This window comes from Larimichthys crocea, chromosome XI, assembly GCF_000972845.2.
Source record: "Larimichthys crocea isolate SSNF chromosome XI, L_crocea_2.0, whole genome shotgun sequence".
In the NCBI taxonomy this organism is placed as follows: Eukaryota; Metazoa; Chordata; class Actinopteri; family Sciaenidae; genus Larimichthys; species Larimichthys crocea.
In genome coordinates this window covers 3,935,892-3,954,490 of record NC_040021.1, presented here as the reverse complement: position 1 = coordinate 3,954,490, position 18,599 = coordinate 3,935,892, and the positions used below count along the sequence as shown (strand labels likewise).

Here is an 18,599-nt window from a genome sequence, read left to right as displayed (position 1 = left end):
TAGACGAGAGGAGCAAAACATGAAGAGGAAAATCAACGCGAGGACGTCGTCGTTAACTGCTGGTTAGGTGTGAAGTGTATTTATAGACGCTGTACCTCTTTCTGGCTGCAGGTTTTAGGCCAAAACTTCAGCAGCCCACGAATCACCTGCACAAACAACGCAGAGAGAATTTCATGAGAATTTCTCTCCAGTGTCAGAAAGAAACCGTTTGTGTGGGCGGTTGCTGGCAAACCGGCTATAAATGTCTCTGCAGTGTAAGACTAATTTAGTGCTCGAAGCTTTCGGCTGTAAAGTGGGAGGAATGCTCAAGGAATGATTTGTTTAAATTAAAGTACCGGTTCAGTGAGTGTAGGATCCTTCTCCAGGAACTGGACCACACAGTAGGCCAGCTGAGGGACAGATAACAAAAAACAGTAAATGTACCCAAAAAATGCACCGAACAAACACTGCACCACACAGAATACACATATAACTATGTGTCTGGTGTGAGAATCTGCAGTTTTACTAGTTTCTAACTGTTAAACACACTCTAATAATCATTGAACCGGTGCAGGTCCACGTCTGAGCCACCAGGAGGCGCTACAGTACAGAGATTACATCATAGCAGAGCTCTCCTGCAGAGACGAACGTTAATATCTTAAACCAGATGATGTAGTTAAGACAGTTTCTCCTACCTGTGCATGGAAAAGGGACAGCGCTTTAGCCGTGTGTAACGGGATGAGCACCTTCATGAGGAACTGCTTGTGCTCTGCCTTCAGAGGCAACGCGAACCCGTTGATGATGCTGTAAACGGAGAAAAACAACAAGACGACGTGAGGACAGCTGCACAAACTGAATACTGAGAGCACACGGTGAATAAATTCAGATTCTGAGGCGGGAAAGAGTTTAGAGAGAGTCTCAGCGAGTCGTTGGACACAGGTGACTTCCTCCACGAGGCTTCTGTCATACTGACGATCACGTCTTTTCAAAATCAACCTCAGTGACGCTAAATGAATATTTGGGACTGCCTACAACCTGCCGTGTTCACCGTCCTCTGCGTGTGTTGTGATGAAGTTTTGTTTACACGTGACCACGTGATGTCATTACTCACCTTCCCAGGATTTCCAGCAGCTCAGCAACTCCGTTGAAGTGCTCCGTTTCATAAATAAACCTGCAACAACGACAGAAATTATTATATTAAGTGCATGAGCCCGAAACTCATCACAGAAAACAGGCCACACATCTGACTCAAGCTGCTCCCTTTTAAATATCATCGCTCTGATTTGTCACATGATTCTTAAAACTCTCATCTCGTTTATATGAAGTCGATAAATCGTTAGTGGATCCCTACATCATCAACCTGCTCTGTTTGCTAACCCGTTTCCTTCTAGCTGCGCTCCCGTGGTATGTAGAGACGGAGCCTGACAACTGTAGCACTATTTTTATTCTCGGTGACAGATGGTCAAAGTGGGTGCACCCGTTTTGCCACCTTGCCTGTTGGAAACGACATCAAGTGCCCCCCTGTCTCAATCATCTAGAGGCCATTGTAACGCGGCAACAGGAGGCGGCAGAATCCAAACACTGCTGTCGAGAATATCTGATGCCTCCATCTGAACGCTCTTCTTCTTCTTCGTCTCTGTTTCAGGCCGGTTGGATGAGTCCGTTTGTGCCTCGTGTAACGAGATGGCTAAAATCTAAAAATCTGAGTCCGTAATGCTCGTAATGATTCTATGTTTCTGTGAATTCGACGGCCGGTCGTGCCTTGAACGTAAACAGAGTTAGAAAGTGCTTCAATGCTCCGTCAAAACAAATTCCTGAACCTGCTTCTGATTTCTCAGTAAAAGCGCTTTTTGGACAAATAGTTCCAGGAATGATTGAGCCGCAGGAGGGAGGAGGAAACTAAAAAGCCTTTAGACCCGTGAAGATTAGACCATCATCGTGTTTGTATTTATTGCTGCATGACTTGCAGAGGTAGAAAAGAAAGCATCTGACAAGAAAACTACACAAACTTTGTTGTTAATTTTCTTTCGACCACGTCTCACTCTCTCTGTTCATTCACACTTTCTTTCTTTCTTTTCTTTTTTTTTAAACAGGAAGGAAGCGGACATTGTAACCTCGTTGCAACCCTTTGTCCTGCCTGTTCCTAGTTGTTTGAATGAAGTCGATGGGCGATTGTTCCTGAATCTTTGGAATCTACCTCGCCTGGAGAGAAAGGACTTCTTGGCACCCAGAGCTGTTGTACTAAATTTAGTGTCTGGCCGCTCTGGTTGAAATGCAGGTTTCGTTTCGGAGTTCGTCCTGGAAAAGGTTTCTGTGGGAACCTCCAACCGGACTTTTGGTGCCATCCTGAAGACACTTTACACTCAGATATTTCAGTGAGCTTGTGTGTCTATAAACCACTGGCTACAAAGCGGCATAACTTTTTCAGCTTCCTATTTAAACGGGCTGTTGACAGGTGAAAAATGAAAGGAAACAGGTGTTGGGATCTCGAGACTGAAGGTCATTTTCGAATTTGTTTTTCCAATTTTTCGTGAACAAAACTCAGACGTACTCTTGAAACAGACGCGTGTTTGTTCGTATGTTTTGATGAAGTCTCTCTGAAGTCGACATCACCTGGTTAAATAAAGGACGAGCACGTGACAAAACATCGAAGTGTGACGTTTCACTCACCGCAAGAAAATGTTGTTAATCTGCTTCCTGATGAAAGCCCGCAATCCCAGAAACTTTCCGTAAATCCGATGCAGGATGGTCTTCAGGAAGTCTCTCTCCCTCGGGTCCTCGCTGTCGAACAGCTCCAGCAGCTGGAAGGACGAACAGAGAACGAGACAGACACGCTTTGATCAAAGAGTGGAGAAGATGGTTTGAGGGAAGTGCAGTGAAAACGAGAGCTGGCCTACAGGCCGAGGTGTCTGCGGAGGAAAAAGTAAACAAGCCACAGCAGGAACATTTTTGGATGATCTTAATGTTTGTGTCATCTCGACAGTGTCTCCAACCACACCTGCGTTTTCAGTCAGGTGTTCATTTTGAACCTGACTCTCCTCTCGTGCTGTGATTATTCATTGTGAATTAATCACCGCTGGTTCGCCTCAAGTGATGATATTATTACAAACTACAAACTGCCTTTACTACCAGGCCTGGCAGCCTGTGCAAATAAGCATGACTCAAGTCATGCCTTACCAGCTACTAACATCTTATATAACGATTATGAAGTGTGAGTCCCTGAATACACTGTCTTGTAAATAGATTTGAAGACTCTGGCATTTAACGGCTATTTCCAGCAACATACGATGAGTCATCATTACAATACTGTTGCGCCGTCGAGTTCTGAAGGAGCCTTTTTCAGGCTCGAGTCGGCTCGGTTTTTTTATCTTCCACCAGCGTACCGACAGCACCTCGGTGACAGCTGTCTATTTTTAAACCTGTCGTACATCCAGGAAAGGGTTTCATCATGGACACACGTCCTTCTCCTGCACTGCGCTGATGCACACACATAAAAACCCCGAGAGTTAAACGCTGCAACTCGTTTATTTCTAACGTAGCAGCTGGAGGTTTGCACAAAGGCGACACGTCGATGGGTTTCAAGGTTTTTCATGTGTAGTTCATTCATCAGTAAACATGTCGCCTGGTACATGACAACAAAATGATGCAGAGGAAATGTTTGAACAGTGTCACTACATTAAAGTTATAACTGAAAGATTTATGTTATGGGTTTCCACTGATGGGACGCGACCTTCCTGTGGTGGTGCTAGAAGGAATCTCTAATAAATCAATTGAATTAATTCATATCAAACCATCTACAACATTTTGAAATGAAAGAATCAGAACTGTTTATTTCTATATATTATGTTTATTACATATTTACTGTAATGTTCTGTTTCGGTATCGCTCTGATATGTATTCACGTTCATGAAATTAAACATTCAAATGTGACGGCAACATAAGTAAGTGAAGGTAAAATGAACCTTTAACGCCGCACCAGCTCTGGTACTTCAACAGTCAACGATAAATAAGAGTCTTGATAAGAATAAACTACTTGTTTTTAAAACTGTTCATGCAGCGTACCACCTCAGAAAATATTACCACCATCATGACATGTTAGTTTGTACAGACAGTTCACAGTGGAGGTTTATTCTTAATAAGAAGATCATTTATTGTTAACTGCTGTTTAACAGTCAGCTGATGTGGTGGACATGGTGTCCTCCTGATCCACACTTTGGAGCATTTCATTTCACCTCCACTCACTATGTTACTGTCACATTTTCAGCTCGTATCTAATCATGGATGTTCGAGCGCTCCATCATCATCAGGCTGATATTGAAACAGAGATTCCTCCAAGTACCACCAGTGGTACACGAACCACAGTTTGAGAACCAGTGGTATAAAAAAGTTAGAAAAACATCGACCTGTCCACGTGTGTCATGCACTACTTTAATAAATATTGTATTTTTCCATCGAAAGGATGAACCAACATTTACTCAAATTTAAAATATCTTGATGTAAATAATGATGTAAATGTATTTATTTATTACCTCCATCAAATCAATTAATACACAAAAATCAAGAGCACTGTTTCCACCTTTTTGTTTGAGTTATTTATCATAGCACAAATGTCAAACACTTTCTGGTCACAGCCTGTAAAATGTGAGGATTAGCTGCGTGTGCCTGTTTTCTATCACTGTAAAATAAATACCTATGTGTCACGGACTCTTATTCTGACACATAAAGCATTCTGAAGACATCGCCTCCGGTTCTGGGAACTCGTGATGACTTTTCACTGTTTTCTGACATCTTACAGTCTCGGGCCCAAACGGATCGCCTCGTGAAAGTGATACATGGACGAGGAGGGAAGGAGGACAAAATAAAATAAGCTGATTAAAATAAGACGTTTGTACTGATCGGACAGAAAACATGCAGCTGCACTGAAGGTGATCGATGAGGATGGGACTGGATACAGACGCTGGCTTTGTTAGGAAACAAAAGGTGCCGGAGAAACGTCAATATTCAATCACAGTCAGCTACATTAGGACTGGAGTTTAGTGCACGTCCCTGAGTAAAGCAGTCGTCACAGTATGACAGAACAATAATCATTATATACATGTTAGGAACAATCATAAAGGCAATTTGATTGTTCAGGATTCTCCTTTATGGCTGATGAAAATCAGAAGAAACCCTCGTCTGTGTTTGCTCCATAGTTCTGATAAAAAAAATCATCCACTGTGAAGCTATATTAGTAATGCCCTGTGTGACCACGTGAGTGCTGTTTAAAATCCTGACTGCACAGTGACGCTCAAGCAAACAGCAGCTTCCTATTTACATATAAAACCCGGGGCTCCATCTGACACTGGCTGCACAATATCACATTTAATCTGCATGATCACGAGCGGACGGAGCAACATACAGTGATATGTGATGTGTGGTCGATCGGTCCTGCTATATTCATGCTACAGTTTGTCTCTCACAGCTGCAAACAAACTCCTTTTTGAATCAGTTATGGATTTAAATGCATCAAACACTTCATATCGAAGCTTCTCTCACACCAAACAAACACACACCGTAACATTTTAGATACAAAAACACACTCCGACCACGTGTCCGACCGCATGTTCGGCTCCTAGCTCCACATATGGTTGTTTTCCCATGTCGCGGGCTGTTTTCTGCAGCAGACGATCCAGTGGCACCACAGCGGCGAGAAGTTTTAAAGTCACGCATTCAAGGAACGAAACGTGGTGTTAACTAGTGAGCAGGGGAGAAAAGTGTTGATCTGAAGGACGCATAACAGGTACACAGCTTCACAAAGCACTAAATCAGCGCTGTGCACACTGAGCTGCTACGTTGGATGTTTGTATCACTCCACACCCATTTCAAAAGAAAAGGGGGCGTCTGCACCTTGGATACACAAACGTCAAATATCAACTAGAAAAATGCATTTCCTGCAGAAAATGCAGTGTGGACGCCTTCTGCTGAAACGCCTGATGCAAAAATGTGAAACGAGCTGAGAAACAGCAGAATGGTGAAATAAAGTGTGAAATATTGTAGAATACTGTTTTAAAGTTTGAATGTCTGTGGCTGAAAATATGAATAAAATAGAAGCAGTGGAAGTGAATGAAGGTTTGGAGGAAGATTTGAAGTTTGTTCCATTCATTTTAATGTAAAATTTGAATGTGGAAAAAGTTGAATATTTTAAATAGTGTGAAAGGTATGAATGATTAAAATAGGAGCCGTTATGTCCTAAATGAGCTGAACGTTGTGATGTTTGAACGGTTTCTTTAGGACAAAGTACGTGACAGTAGTTTGGTGGAAGATAATAGTGTCATCTATGCACTAATAATGAATGGGTTTGTCTTTGAGGATGTGTTTGAGGTATGTTGAGTCTAAAAAAAACATACCTAACAAGGCCCCCCCCTCCATACTACCTCGTCTCCAACAGAAAATGTTTCCTTCCCTGTCAGAACGCCCTTGAGCAGACCACTGAACCTCTGCCTCCTCCAGGGAAGCTTAGCCTGGTTGGCTGCGTTCATGCTCTGACCTCTATAGTGAACGTATACGTCTCAGGGGGCTATTTGAAGACCTGCTCTGAGGCTGCGTGTGTTATCAGAACTGAAATGAAACCAAACCACTGCGGCCTTCTTCTTTCCCTCTGCTCCAACTCTCAACCTGAAGAGTAAACAACGGGCGGCTATTTAAAGCTCCCCCACGACACACACTCACATCATGGAAAGTCGGTACAGGCACCTCGGATGTGGCCCTGGCCAACATTCCTGGGCCCTGTGGTACCCCGTTAGCTGCTGCCTCTAGAGAAATGAAGCATTCCTGCAGTAGGTGGGTAACCGAGTCAGGACAGAGGCAGCCGGGCTACAAAGCATTAATGGTTTGACTCAGCCAGCTAATCAGACCCTGGGGTTGTTGAGCTCCAATAACACAACAACAATGTGTTGGTAATTACTGCTATGGTGTTCACCACATTAAAGATTCTGTTTGTGACCGCCAACAGCGAACAGCTTATGTGAACTCAAAGATTGTCAAATTATCTTTGGGTTTTTGGATGAAAACAATATTTGAAATTATCACTTTTTTATCGTTTATTCTTTTTTTTTCATACTTCTATCTTCTCATCTTTTAATCTTTTATTTAATTGAGTCTTTTTATCACTTATTTTATCATCTCTGAACCTGTTTTTATTTCTCTGGATCCTGTGTGGCCTTCTGTTAGATCTGCTGCTCGGAAAAACACTTTGTGAACTCCGTTTTTTTTAAAAGGTGCTATATAAATAAGGTTATTATCATCATCATCACAGAGGACTCGTGAAAGCTTGTTCTCTCTCAATTTTCTGATATTTTTTACTCCAAACAACTGAGAGAGAATAATCTGTGGGTTAATAGATGAAAATAATTGTTAGTTGGAGCACTAGAGCTGTCACAACATACTCATCTAGAGCTGTCCTCAAACATACAATTATCACACTAATTACCAAAACAGCAAACACAATATTTGTTATTATGTATTATAAATTTAAGGGGGACAGTGTGTTCTTGCTGTTTCTCAGATCTGCAGTGATTTAGGTGTTAAAGTGTACACACACAAACTATTATATAACTATATAACTACACTGCTGTTGTATACAGAATAATGTTTGTATTTTTCTACCTGCAGAACAAACTTCTGATCGATGTAGCGCTTTGCAATGCTCGGCTGGAAGTCCGGATTCTCTAGAAAGCGCAGGAGAAACTCGTAGACCAGCTGCAAGATAAAGGAAATATTTTTAAAAATTAAAAAGAAATATGCACATTATAACTACTACGATGATTATCTTAAGGATGAACGTCTGGACGGTATCTGATCCTTACTTGAATGTGAGGCCAGGAAGCCTCTAGAGTAGGTTCGTCCTCCTCTGGGTCGAAATCTGGGTTGTCACTTGGTGGAAGAGTCCGGAATATATTGGTGCAGATCTGGAGGAGGAAGGAAGAGTCTTATTAATAAAAACAATTTTTAAAAAAAGGGCTGAGCTCCAGGGAGAGAGATGGGAGGAGACGCAACAAGATAATAGATGGTTAGTCACAGATAATTAACGTGTGAGCTTTTAGTTAAACACAAATGGAGATGATGAGCAGAATGCTGATAATAATAAAAGAACAAACTGCTAATGAAACCATCTGATTATTACTCGGCTATATTAACAGAACCACTGCATGCCTGTGACAAACATTAGTGACGAATGTTGTCCAGTTTCAGCAAATTGTATTTAGTTTCCAGAGGTCCACATCAAGTGGCAACCTCCCTGATTGTGACAGAAACTGCAGTTCCTCAAACGTCCACTTGAGGCTGGCTCCAGAAGTGAGTCAGTCTCCATAAGTCCCCATGTTAGACAGCACAAATAAACATGTTTACAGCCTGGTACAAAAAACAGTTTTGGTCTCTGTAGCTAATTTCCCCGTTCATGACAACTGTACTGAGGGTGAATTTATATACAACTCACCTGTTCACATTATATTAAGGCTTAAAGTTACGCAGGATTAAGAGCGTGGACACTTTGATTGACAGGTAGGTGTCGTTACAGATGGCTTGTTTGAGCAACCAGGCTTTTTATTCCACGTCTTTGCCAATTTTTAGATTAGTCAGGAGGCGTAAGAGGAAGAACTGCCAACATGATTTTGAGCTTCAATACCGCTCTTCAGAAATCTGTGGGTGATGTCACGCGTACGCTGTCCATTCTTTATACTGTCAGCTCGTTTTATTAGACGCCGCTCTTTGTAGCATTACTCAACAACTGCCACTTTTTATATAGAGCATGCGGCGTACTGTGAATGAATTTGGACGGCGCGCTTATAGCCTGACAAACCTTGCAATAACTTTGGTTAAAAATTAATTTGACAACACGCCAAACAACAGACAAGGTTAGTGAGTTTGCACTTGAAGCAAAGTACCCAACAGACACTGTGGGGACAGGTTTTTATGTGACGAGCAGCTGTTCCCGCAGATGTGGGCGGGAAAAGCTAAATTTGATTACAAGTGGTCGAGATGAGACTCAAATCGGGCGTGAAATGTAATCCATCAAAACTGAAAAGTTGGAGGGAATAATAAGTGCCGATTTGTCCGAGAGTGGCGTTGCGAGCTAAGAGGAATCGGATGCAAACGCATGTGAACGTGAAGAACAACTATTCCTGAGCATGTTTGATAACGCCGACAAATCACAGAGAAGCTGGATGGAGAGAGAGAGAGATCTTGCGGCAAACCCCCCCTGTATTAATTCTGTGCCGAAGACAATCGCTGCAGACAGGTCACCGCCACCTCTATCCCACCTTGTTATTTTTAGCAAGGGTGAATTTGAGAGTGACACACATAGTGGTGGGGAGCTGGGAAAGCTGGCATTATGTGGCTGGGTGCACGCTCTCATGCTGAAGCGATAAAGACAACATCAAATTACTTATTGGCAGCTGGAAAATCAAAATGACACTAATGGGAGAGGAAAGGCAGCAAAGGAAGTTTGAACCTGACAGTGTCCCGAAAATCTGACACGCTGCAGAAACTCACAGAACACGGGAGTGTTATTTTCTGAACGAGCTTGCAGAAATGTCACGGACGGAAAGTGTAAAAAGCAAAAAAGGACGCTATTCTACAAGCCTGCAGCCAGTCATCGCTTTCAGTGTTCATCATCAAGGAACAGTGCGACTGCAGTTTTATCCCAAATATGTAAGAAATCATTCAAAGCAGTAAACAAGCTTGCTTCATCTTGATGTAAATGAGTCCGGTGTTATTTTTCTAACCACATATCCTCGTCTTCTCTGCTGCTCCGAGTTTTTTATTCATGCGGCAGTAGGATCAGAGTTACAGCAACCTATTCTGACTTGTGTACGCCCCCATGAAAACAAAGCTCTTCATGTTTATTCCTCCTTTATTTCTGTTTTAGTTAAATCATTTTGGAAGACTAGAGGCTTTGAGGAATTTAGTAATTCAAAGAAAAAAAAAGGAATTTTCTTTATCTGCCCTGACCATGTTGGTAATCCTGCTTCTTCCAGGAGGCAGGACTACCAACATCCACAGATGCTGAGCTCCAAAACGTGTCTTTAGAAACCTACAGGTGATGTCGACATATATGCTGTCCGTTCTTTAGACAGTCGAAACCTCAATGGATGCTCATTGTGGAGGTCAATATAACTGAGATCAAACTTTTATTTTTGTTACACTTTGGCCACAAAACCTGATGCAAAGACCTCCAATTCAACGGTCATAGATTCAGTCTGAAGCATTTTTTGTTTGTCTGAGTTTGATTTTTGAGATGGTTAATAGTGAAAAGCGGTAATGGCCTCCCTATAACTACACAGGTGTGTTTGTTCCTTTAAAATTTTAAAGACTGACTTGATATCATCACACTCAGTGCAGGACTCTCACTGTAATATTCCTGATGAGCGCTCTGTGACGTAGTCAGCAACAACGCTTCGTCGCTGTAACATTCAGACGATGTGGTTTCTGTTTTCACATGACCACGTTAGCCTGATCTTGTTATGAGCTGAAAGGAATGGCACCCCCCCCCTCTCTGCTGCTGCTGCTGTAGCCCATCCCCTTCAAGGTTGAACGAGCCTCATGCATTCAGAGATACCCTTCAGCTCGCCACTGTTGCACTGAGCTGTTATTTGCCTGTTTGTGTCCTTCCTGTTATTTTAGAGTCTGACGGTCTTGTTGTGCAGCTGTTTCTGAGCCGCTCCGACGCCATCTGGAAGGAGCGAGCTCGCTCGCGTCCAACATCTCGACCATTTTGTAGCCAGAGAACCTGTTGACTGCCCCGCATGTTTTCATCGGTTTCATTTCCTGCTGCTGTTTTTGCTTTCAGGAGCACTTTTGACAACTCGTCTATAAAAGTTGCACAAACAAGCGTTCACACACCCACAAATACATCTTAAAGTTATTATAATCAGCTGTGAGCGCCGTGACTATTCAACGATTCGGCACTTAGTGTCTAAAATACTAGAAAACAATGGATGCCTGTCGTGTTGATGCCTTAAATCGTTAATTTTTTTTAATCATAGAAGATGAAGAAAATCAGTAAATCTTCACATGAAACATTCATTAATAATTATTGCAGATTAATCTCCTGTTGATTGAATGCAGGTTCATGTGAGAAGACCTCAGTCTGATGATACAAGTTTACAGTTTCTTTGCTCGACATGTATCATAGCAACAGTCCTGATCCCCCCTGATGTGAGGATGCACCACAGGTCCCCAACGTGAAGAGTGACCACCCTTCTAAACCAGTAATGGCTTTTACCTCATCATCATCATCTGCAGAATATGGAGATTTATGCAGATGCTGATAATGAGGCAGATGAATAATAATCAGCGTGCCACCTCTATGAGCTCTCTGTGGCGTAACTGCTTTGCTTTCTCTGGTGTGAGGCGCATCATTGGCTGGAGCCTGGAATTAGATGAGTCACGGAGCGGGTTGCCAGGCGAGACGCCCTCGGTGGTGGTGGCATCGCCTCATCTGATGATGCCCGAGGCCGAATGGTGGGGCAGAACCTGAGCCACATGGAGCCTGATAGTGCCAGTAAGGTTAAAGTATCGTTTAATTATGATCATATTTAATAGCACAGAACTGCTGGCTGATGTTCTTAGAACAGAGAGTTAGTTGTTGTCGTGTGACGTGCTGATCTGACTCGCTCATCAGATGGAGCAGCAGCAATGACACAACCCATGAAGGCAATTAAGGTACTTTGAAACATTTAGTGTCTGATTGTTGCACTTCATCCGTCAAACACTCGTTCTTCAAGTCATAATCTCCATAAACAGATATCTGCATATGAATACAGAATCAGTAGGCGAGGGACCAAAGGATTTCTTTTTGGTATCGAATCGAGGTAAAGAGTCTGTGCGGCGAGCGGCGACAATTTAGCTTTTTTATTATGTTTTATCTCTATAATTTATGTGCATTCATATGAATCTGTTTGTAGAAATGAATCGCACAAATCAAAATTGCTAATCGGACTGCAGAGGAAGTCTTGGCCTGGATGTCCGTAGGCTACACCGGGAAGCCCCGAAAACATCGGCTGATGCCGATAGAAGCAACACACGTCTTCTTCACAGAGATATCATCATCTCTGATGTTTCATAAACATCCATAAATTAGAAATGATAAATAAAAAGGAGTATAAATCAGTGTTACAGGAAACTGCTAATTCAGCGAGCTTCAACTGTGCTAGTTTACCGTTAATGACATACTTGGTAAATTATGGGAACTGTAGTTCTGAAATGTTAATGTCTGCTCATTAACTGTGTAACCTTTGCAGGAGCCGAGCCCAGCTGACATCGGGCGATTGGGCGGGGGACGACGACACCCTGAAGGAGTTGTCAGTTCGTCACACGGCCGACACATCGAGAAAAATTCATTCACACTCACATTCACACCTACGGGCAATTTAGAGTTGCCAATAACCTGTTAACCTGCATGTCTTAGGACTGCGGGAGGAAACCCACGCAGACACCTTCTTGTTGTGAGGCGACGGCGCTAACTGCTCCACCCACGCTGCTTTGCATTGATAATAAGTTCCAATTAAAACTGCCGGTGAATTAGATAACTCCACCTCGCATCTGGCACGCTTAATTAAAATCTCTCAGTCACTAGAAGTTGGACAAAACAGGGGAAAACAAACGCGGTAAGCGCGTGAGAAATGTTCATGCGAGGGGAAACAGTGATTGAGTGTGAAAGCGACGTAGGAGGATCCTGAGTGACTAAGTGAAACCAGTGCACGCTCGCCGATGACAAGGGAGGCTGCAGCTTCAACTGAGGGTGACACTAGTGGCAACCAACACCTAGCAACACACGAGGATGAGAGGAGAGGGGTGAGGGGGTGAGATAAAGTGCAAGAACTGAGTGCAGCATTAGCGGATAGGATAAAAAAAAAAAAGGTGGGAATTAAAGCAAATAAAAGTGGAATTACAGAACACGGGTGCTCTTTTTCCTCGAACTCTGCAGGATTTTCACTCACAAGCAGGAAGAAGTCAGTCAAAACTGTCTCATATCCTCAGATGACAGGAGGCAAAACCTCTTTTATCAATGAGAAACCTTGTTTTGCTTTTTTTCCCCCCGTACTCTGTGATCAAAGGAGTCCTCGCCGCGGCGGAATAATGGGCCGCACTTTGAACACTCGCCTCTTCATTATCATGTGATGCCAAGCATGGAGTGTCCGGGAGAGCTGTTATCAAGGCAGCTTTCTGAACAGTGCAGCTGTTATTTGTCTAACCTCATTCAGAAGCCTGTCTGTGGGTACAGACGCTTCAAAAACTGAACCCGGGTTTTCTCCTCGGGTTCGACCCCCGTTCCTCCATTCTGCCCCCTGAATAGATAAACAAGATTACTAAGAAAGGCCGCTGAATTTAAAACCAGCCATGAATTTAAACTACTCCAAGCCCGTTAGGTTACTGATGCACGATGGGCTGCTGAGTTACTTCATGTTAAGTAGCTCATTATCCAGTGGACGACCTGTTGCTCACACACTTTTTTGCTTCCGATCAAAGCGTATTTTACTCGTGCGCACACACAGTCGAGATTTTGAAATGAACCGCTGCATGCATTCCTTTGTTCTGGACAGTGTGGTTTATCGGCAGGATTAAATTAAGTGTGAGTATAACTGATCGCTTATTTTTATGACTTTGGACCGCTGACATCCGAGGATTTGCTGCTCCGTTTACTGTCTGTGTTGGCACGTTGAAAAATGTAATCACGCTGCCGTGTCGCAGACAGAGCACAAAATGCCAGATACCCATCCTGTGTTTACCTCGAGGTCCAATGTTTGTATTTAGGGAAAAAAATCCACAGACATTAAGAACACGGCGTATCAGGATGATATAAAGTGAGGTGTTCTGGTGTTATTAGCAGCCACGGCTGACAGACTCTTCGCATGAAATCGAAGTGACGTCCTCGCTGTTTTTTTTTCCCTTTCTGGTTGCTTTAAAGGGCAGGACCGGCACAGTAACAGGGTGCAGAATGTTGCTGATGCATACTGTATCTTAAACAGATGTTGCTCCAGTTCAAACATTGACTTTTAATCAAAGTTGTTGACGCTGTCAACTTCGTATTTGCTCGCCTGTTCCATGTTTGATTTGTCTTGCTGCTGCAAACTGGAGCTCACAGCAGCAATGAAAACTTTTATTTATTCTGCAGCATCCAACATTCGACATGCAGTCCAGGTCTAAACTAATCCAACAAGTGAAAAGGTGAAAGATGCACGACTTCACGCAGCTGGGTTACATTTTACGACATGATGCAGACGTGCAATATCGGAGAAAAATCGAACTAAAATGTTGTGGGTTTGTTGCTTCTTTACCACGTTTTATTATTTATTTCTGACATCATTGCAAAAATGAAATCAAACTCCGACACCATCTGCCTTTGGCTGCAGATATGCTGTGCTGTGTTTTCACGGCGTGCCAGACGACAATATGATTTCCCGGGGAAGTAAGTTGTTCATTTGTTGAGCTGCTCCGATTGGCAAGTTTCTGAAACTGACTGGCTGAGACGTGATGCGTCAGTCACCACGCCCTCCCTCGATTTATATTCCACTTCACAGTATTTCAGATACATGAGTGGAAATAGCGAGTTCCCTTGGTGACACCCACGCAGTCCGTGCACTAAGAACTATTGATGTGGCCTCCAGTCTCCAAAACTATGGGGAAAAATGTTTAAACTGAATTATTCTGCAATTATATATTATATTATATTATCACCTATAAAACACCTGAAAGAGACAACAGTGGTTACAAGGCATGACATGGATTTCTGTAATAATCAGAAGACTCCTTGACTCAGCTGTGTTTGTGCTCCTTCGTATCCGTCGTGATGATCTGCGCTGTGGAGTGAATCACTGCGGCACCGACTACAGTCCTGGACTGTTGTGTTCTAAATGCTGCACATGAGTCATGGTTGTACTGTGGGAGGAAACTAGGCTGCTCAGGGGCACCTGCTCCATCAACACAAACCTATACCATGTGGGTCAAAGACGCTTTGCAGTTTCCTGCAGAGTCAAGCATCTTCGCTAAGCTGCAGCTTGACTTTTACAGTGACTGCACTCATGGGAGTACTGCATCGCTTTCACATGCAGCTAGGCGACTGTCTGATTAGTAACTATTACAATGCGATGAATCCCAACGTGTTTCCATACTTCTAAAAATATACATGTGATTCATGGCGACAGAACTCCGATTACGATCATCACACCAGACGAGAGTGACAACCACAAATAGCTCGGATACGCATCGCTTGCGTAGTTATTGCAACATATGCTGCCGTGTCAAGAATAATGACTGATTATCGCCAACGTGACGAGACTCCGGGATAATTCATTCATGATTTGAGATTTGTTGCTGCAACGCAGAAGCTTCTGAGTTTGGAAGAACAAAATAGTGTGTAGGCTTTAACTTTAACTTCCGTCGAGCTGACAGGAAGCCAGACACAGCATCAGGAATCTGGTGATTTTCAAAATAAAATACCCCACGCAAACTGCCGGTCGTAAAAACAGACAAAAGCAAAACGAATGAACTACGTAGTATATTTACACATGTAGAAGCATATTTAGTCTGGTGGGCTAAACGTTTCTGAAATGTTCCCGCTGGGGTTTCCGGGTACCACTTACTCAAACTTCATTAAGTTCAGCAGCGCTTTTCCCTCTGCCGTGGCTTCGGTCATAAAAGAAAATAAAGGGGCGGGCGTCAACGTGTAGGCTTTCAACAGCAGCTAACACGAGACGACACACAGAAAGTAAATGTTCTGGGGAGAAAGTTGACAGAGATCTCTCCTCGAGTCGTCCTGTACTCGGTCAGTAACGCCGCAGAAGAATATGGGGCTCTTGCTTCCTGTGTTTACACTGTGGATTTGGTGCTCAGACAGAACTGGCATTGTGAAAAACGTTCGGTATGAAGACGCCAACATATTCCTCGCACGCTGCTGACATGGCACACCCTGTCTAGACACACAATCAGCCTCGGTTTTTTTAATCCTGCTCAAGTGCACAGGATGTTACACAGTGACACAGTTTAATAATGTTGCTGTTGTTGTTGTTCTGGGCTTTGCATGCAGAGTTTCATTTCCAGGTCACAGAAATTCAGAGAAGCACCAACAGATTTGTGTGTCCTCACCATGTCAGTGATCTCTGGGTACGCGGACTCCACCAGCACCCCTCTGTTGGTGGAGACGTAGTCCACGAGCTCGTTGAGCGTGGCCCTCTTGATCTCCTTGCTCTTCAGGTCCGTCACGGAGTCCAGGAAGTCGAAGAGCATGCAGCACTGCTGGAGCTTCTGGGTGAACAGTTCCTGCTGCTCCGTCGACGGGGCATCTGGGATTAGACAAAAGAAAGGAAACACGCTGAGTCATTGCTTATATGCACCAGGAAGCACAATCTAACGGTCAGTGGGGACAGATTACAGAGGGGATGACGGCTGCAACTGTTCCTCCGACTCGAACCATCAATTAAAGGAATTACAGATCGACACATCGGCTGTCAATGTCCTACACAAACAGACACAGTAAATGCTGTATTCTGCCTCACAGAGACAGCCTCAGTCATGATTGTAAAGCCTTTTTATGGATTAGACTGTGAGTGCGTTCAGGGTTATTAGAGCTGTCAAACTTGACCCAAGCTGAGCTATAAACAGCATTTGGCAGCGGTCCAGAAATACAGTGACACGGTGTACAGTGATGTTCTGTTCCCAACACGGCAGCAGCAGCAGCAGCAGCTCATCGCCGCGCACACACAGGACTCTCTCTGTGATGGCAGAGCGGAGACCCGACACTGAGTGGGTCTGATTTACAACACGCCCACGGAAAGGTCCAAAGGTTACGCAAATATGGACACTATCCATGACACGTGTTGATGAGGTGCTGATGTACATCTTCGTTAAAGTGATCGACTTCATCTTAATATCTTCTATAACTTACAATAGCTAGTTGATTCATAGATTTTATAATTTAGCCAAACATCTGTCTGCATGCCGGTGACATATCCACATGTAACAGAGCCGAGGAAGAGATCACCTGAACTCTGACGTAAGATTGACCCAAAGACGTCGGCTTGGGTTGGTAGCTTTAGACACACTGTGGGGACCTTGTGTCCATGTTCAGGATTTCTGTGTGGAAGTAGCTTTGAGTTTCAGATCAATCATTTGGTTTTTAATGAGGAGTTGGATTTGGACCCAGAATATTTCTTCAACAGTCTTACATTGGCCCAAGATAATATTGTGACATTGTGACACACTGGTTCAGAGGAAAGATTGGTTTATTTGATCGTATATGGACTTTTATTTCTTCATAATGTTGGACATAGAACAGAAGTCTTCAAGCTTTCTCAGCCCAAGGACCCCTTGGACAAGAGACAAACAGAACAGGGGTCTTCAACCTCTCTCGGCCCAAGGACCCCTTGGACAAGAGACAAACAGAACAGGTGTCACATACTGAAGCTTGGCTTGTAATAACTTTTATATTTACTTTATTCAACTTTTATTTCACCTTATTAACCTATTTACATACTGAGTTATTAGCCTATACGTGTTTATGACTGAGAGAAGTTAATACATGATTATTATTGGTTATTGAAAGCCAAGAGTTGTCCACTGATCCATCCCATCCTCTGTTTGTAGTTTCCTCATATTCAGCATTATTTTGGTGAAAATTGTCAGTTATTATGACAAAGATTGGCGGACCCCCTGCAGGACCTCTGCGGACGCCTTAGGGGTCGTGGACCCCTGGTTGAAGCCTGTGACATAGAACATATGTTCCAAAATTAAACGTGCAGACTTGCTGCTTTTTGCTCTATAAATATGAACAAAATGATGAACAGATTTAATCTAAATAATGACTTTTTGCAGCACACCCTTGCGTCAGAGGAGTCAGGGTGAGAAGTGTCAAGAGTTTCTCATTGAGCGACATTATGTAACTGAAAAGGCACGACCCATAAAGCGGCGTGGCACTGGGGCGACGCACAGTCAGGCACAGCCGCAAAATTCACAATGAGTTTCACACCTACTGAAAATGTTCCAGCGGCGCTGACAGCTGACGAAGTGCTCTTACGGGTCAGGCCCCTGCCGTGCTTCTCCGTGTGAACTCAATATCCTAGAGGAACTACACCGAGCTAACTCGTTTGCGCGCTGCTCTGCCTTTAATGCCAATTTTCCAAAGTATCGAATCTCAAAGTATTCCGCGTTCAAAAGGGCAGGCTGAATACCAAACTGGAACAAGAGAGGGGGGAAGGAAAAAAAAAAAGAAGGTCCATGATGCCCCTGCGGGCTGACTGTGCTGTTATCACCGTGACACATGGGTGGCTCACATTTCCTCCCTGCGAGTGCATAAACTGGCATGTGGTTGTGTAACACTGGGTGTCATCACTTTGGACAGGTGTGCTGGACTCAAATCTTCAGTGTCTTCAGTGAAAAGTACACGTTTAAGTCTCGAAGACAAGCCGCGGCAGCAAGACCACAACCTCAACTGTTCCATATTTCAGGGAATTTGTTTGCGATCTTGATCAATACCGGTCTCATATAAAACTACAGCCAGGAGATGCTTAGCTCATCACAAACGCAGGAAACAAAAGTCTGTTCAATTCATACACAAATCTCGGTGTAAAGTCGAGTTATGTGTCGGA

At 43.5% G+C, this 18,599-nt stretch overlaps 1 protein-coding gene across 2 annotated transcripts in view; it reads right to left on the bottom strand.

The window, feature by feature from the left end:
- Nucleotides 1-18,599, bottom strand: part of ppp2r5a (protein phosphatase 2, regulatory subunit B', alpha isoform) — a 38,584-nt gene that overhangs the window by 4,865 nt on the left and 15,120 nt on the right. Inside the window, exons 2-9 of one of the 2 annotated variants that reach the window (XM_010746194.3) lie at nucleotides 16,102-16,298; nucleotides 7,824-7,925; nucleotides 7,624-7,716; nucleotides 2,650-2,780; nucleotides 1,091-1,150; nucleotides 675-783; nucleotides 336-389; nucleotides 96-146 (exon numbers count right to left, since the gene is read on the bottom strand). In XM_010746194.3, coding sequence (XP_010744496.2) covers nucleotides 96-146; nucleotides 336-389; nucleotides 675-783; nucleotides 1,091-1,150; nucleotides 2,650-2,780; nucleotides 7,624-7,716; nucleotides 7,824-7,925; nucleotides 16,102-16,298 — 797 coding nt within the window. The remainder of the gene's footprint in view (nucleotides 1-95; nucleotides 147-335; nucleotides 390-674; nucleotides 784-1,090; nucleotides 1,151-2,649; nucleotides 2,781-7,623; nucleotides 7,717-7,823; nucleotides 7,926-16,101; nucleotides 16,299-18,599) is intronic. The other variant, XM_019268759.2, reaches the window with a different exon arrangement.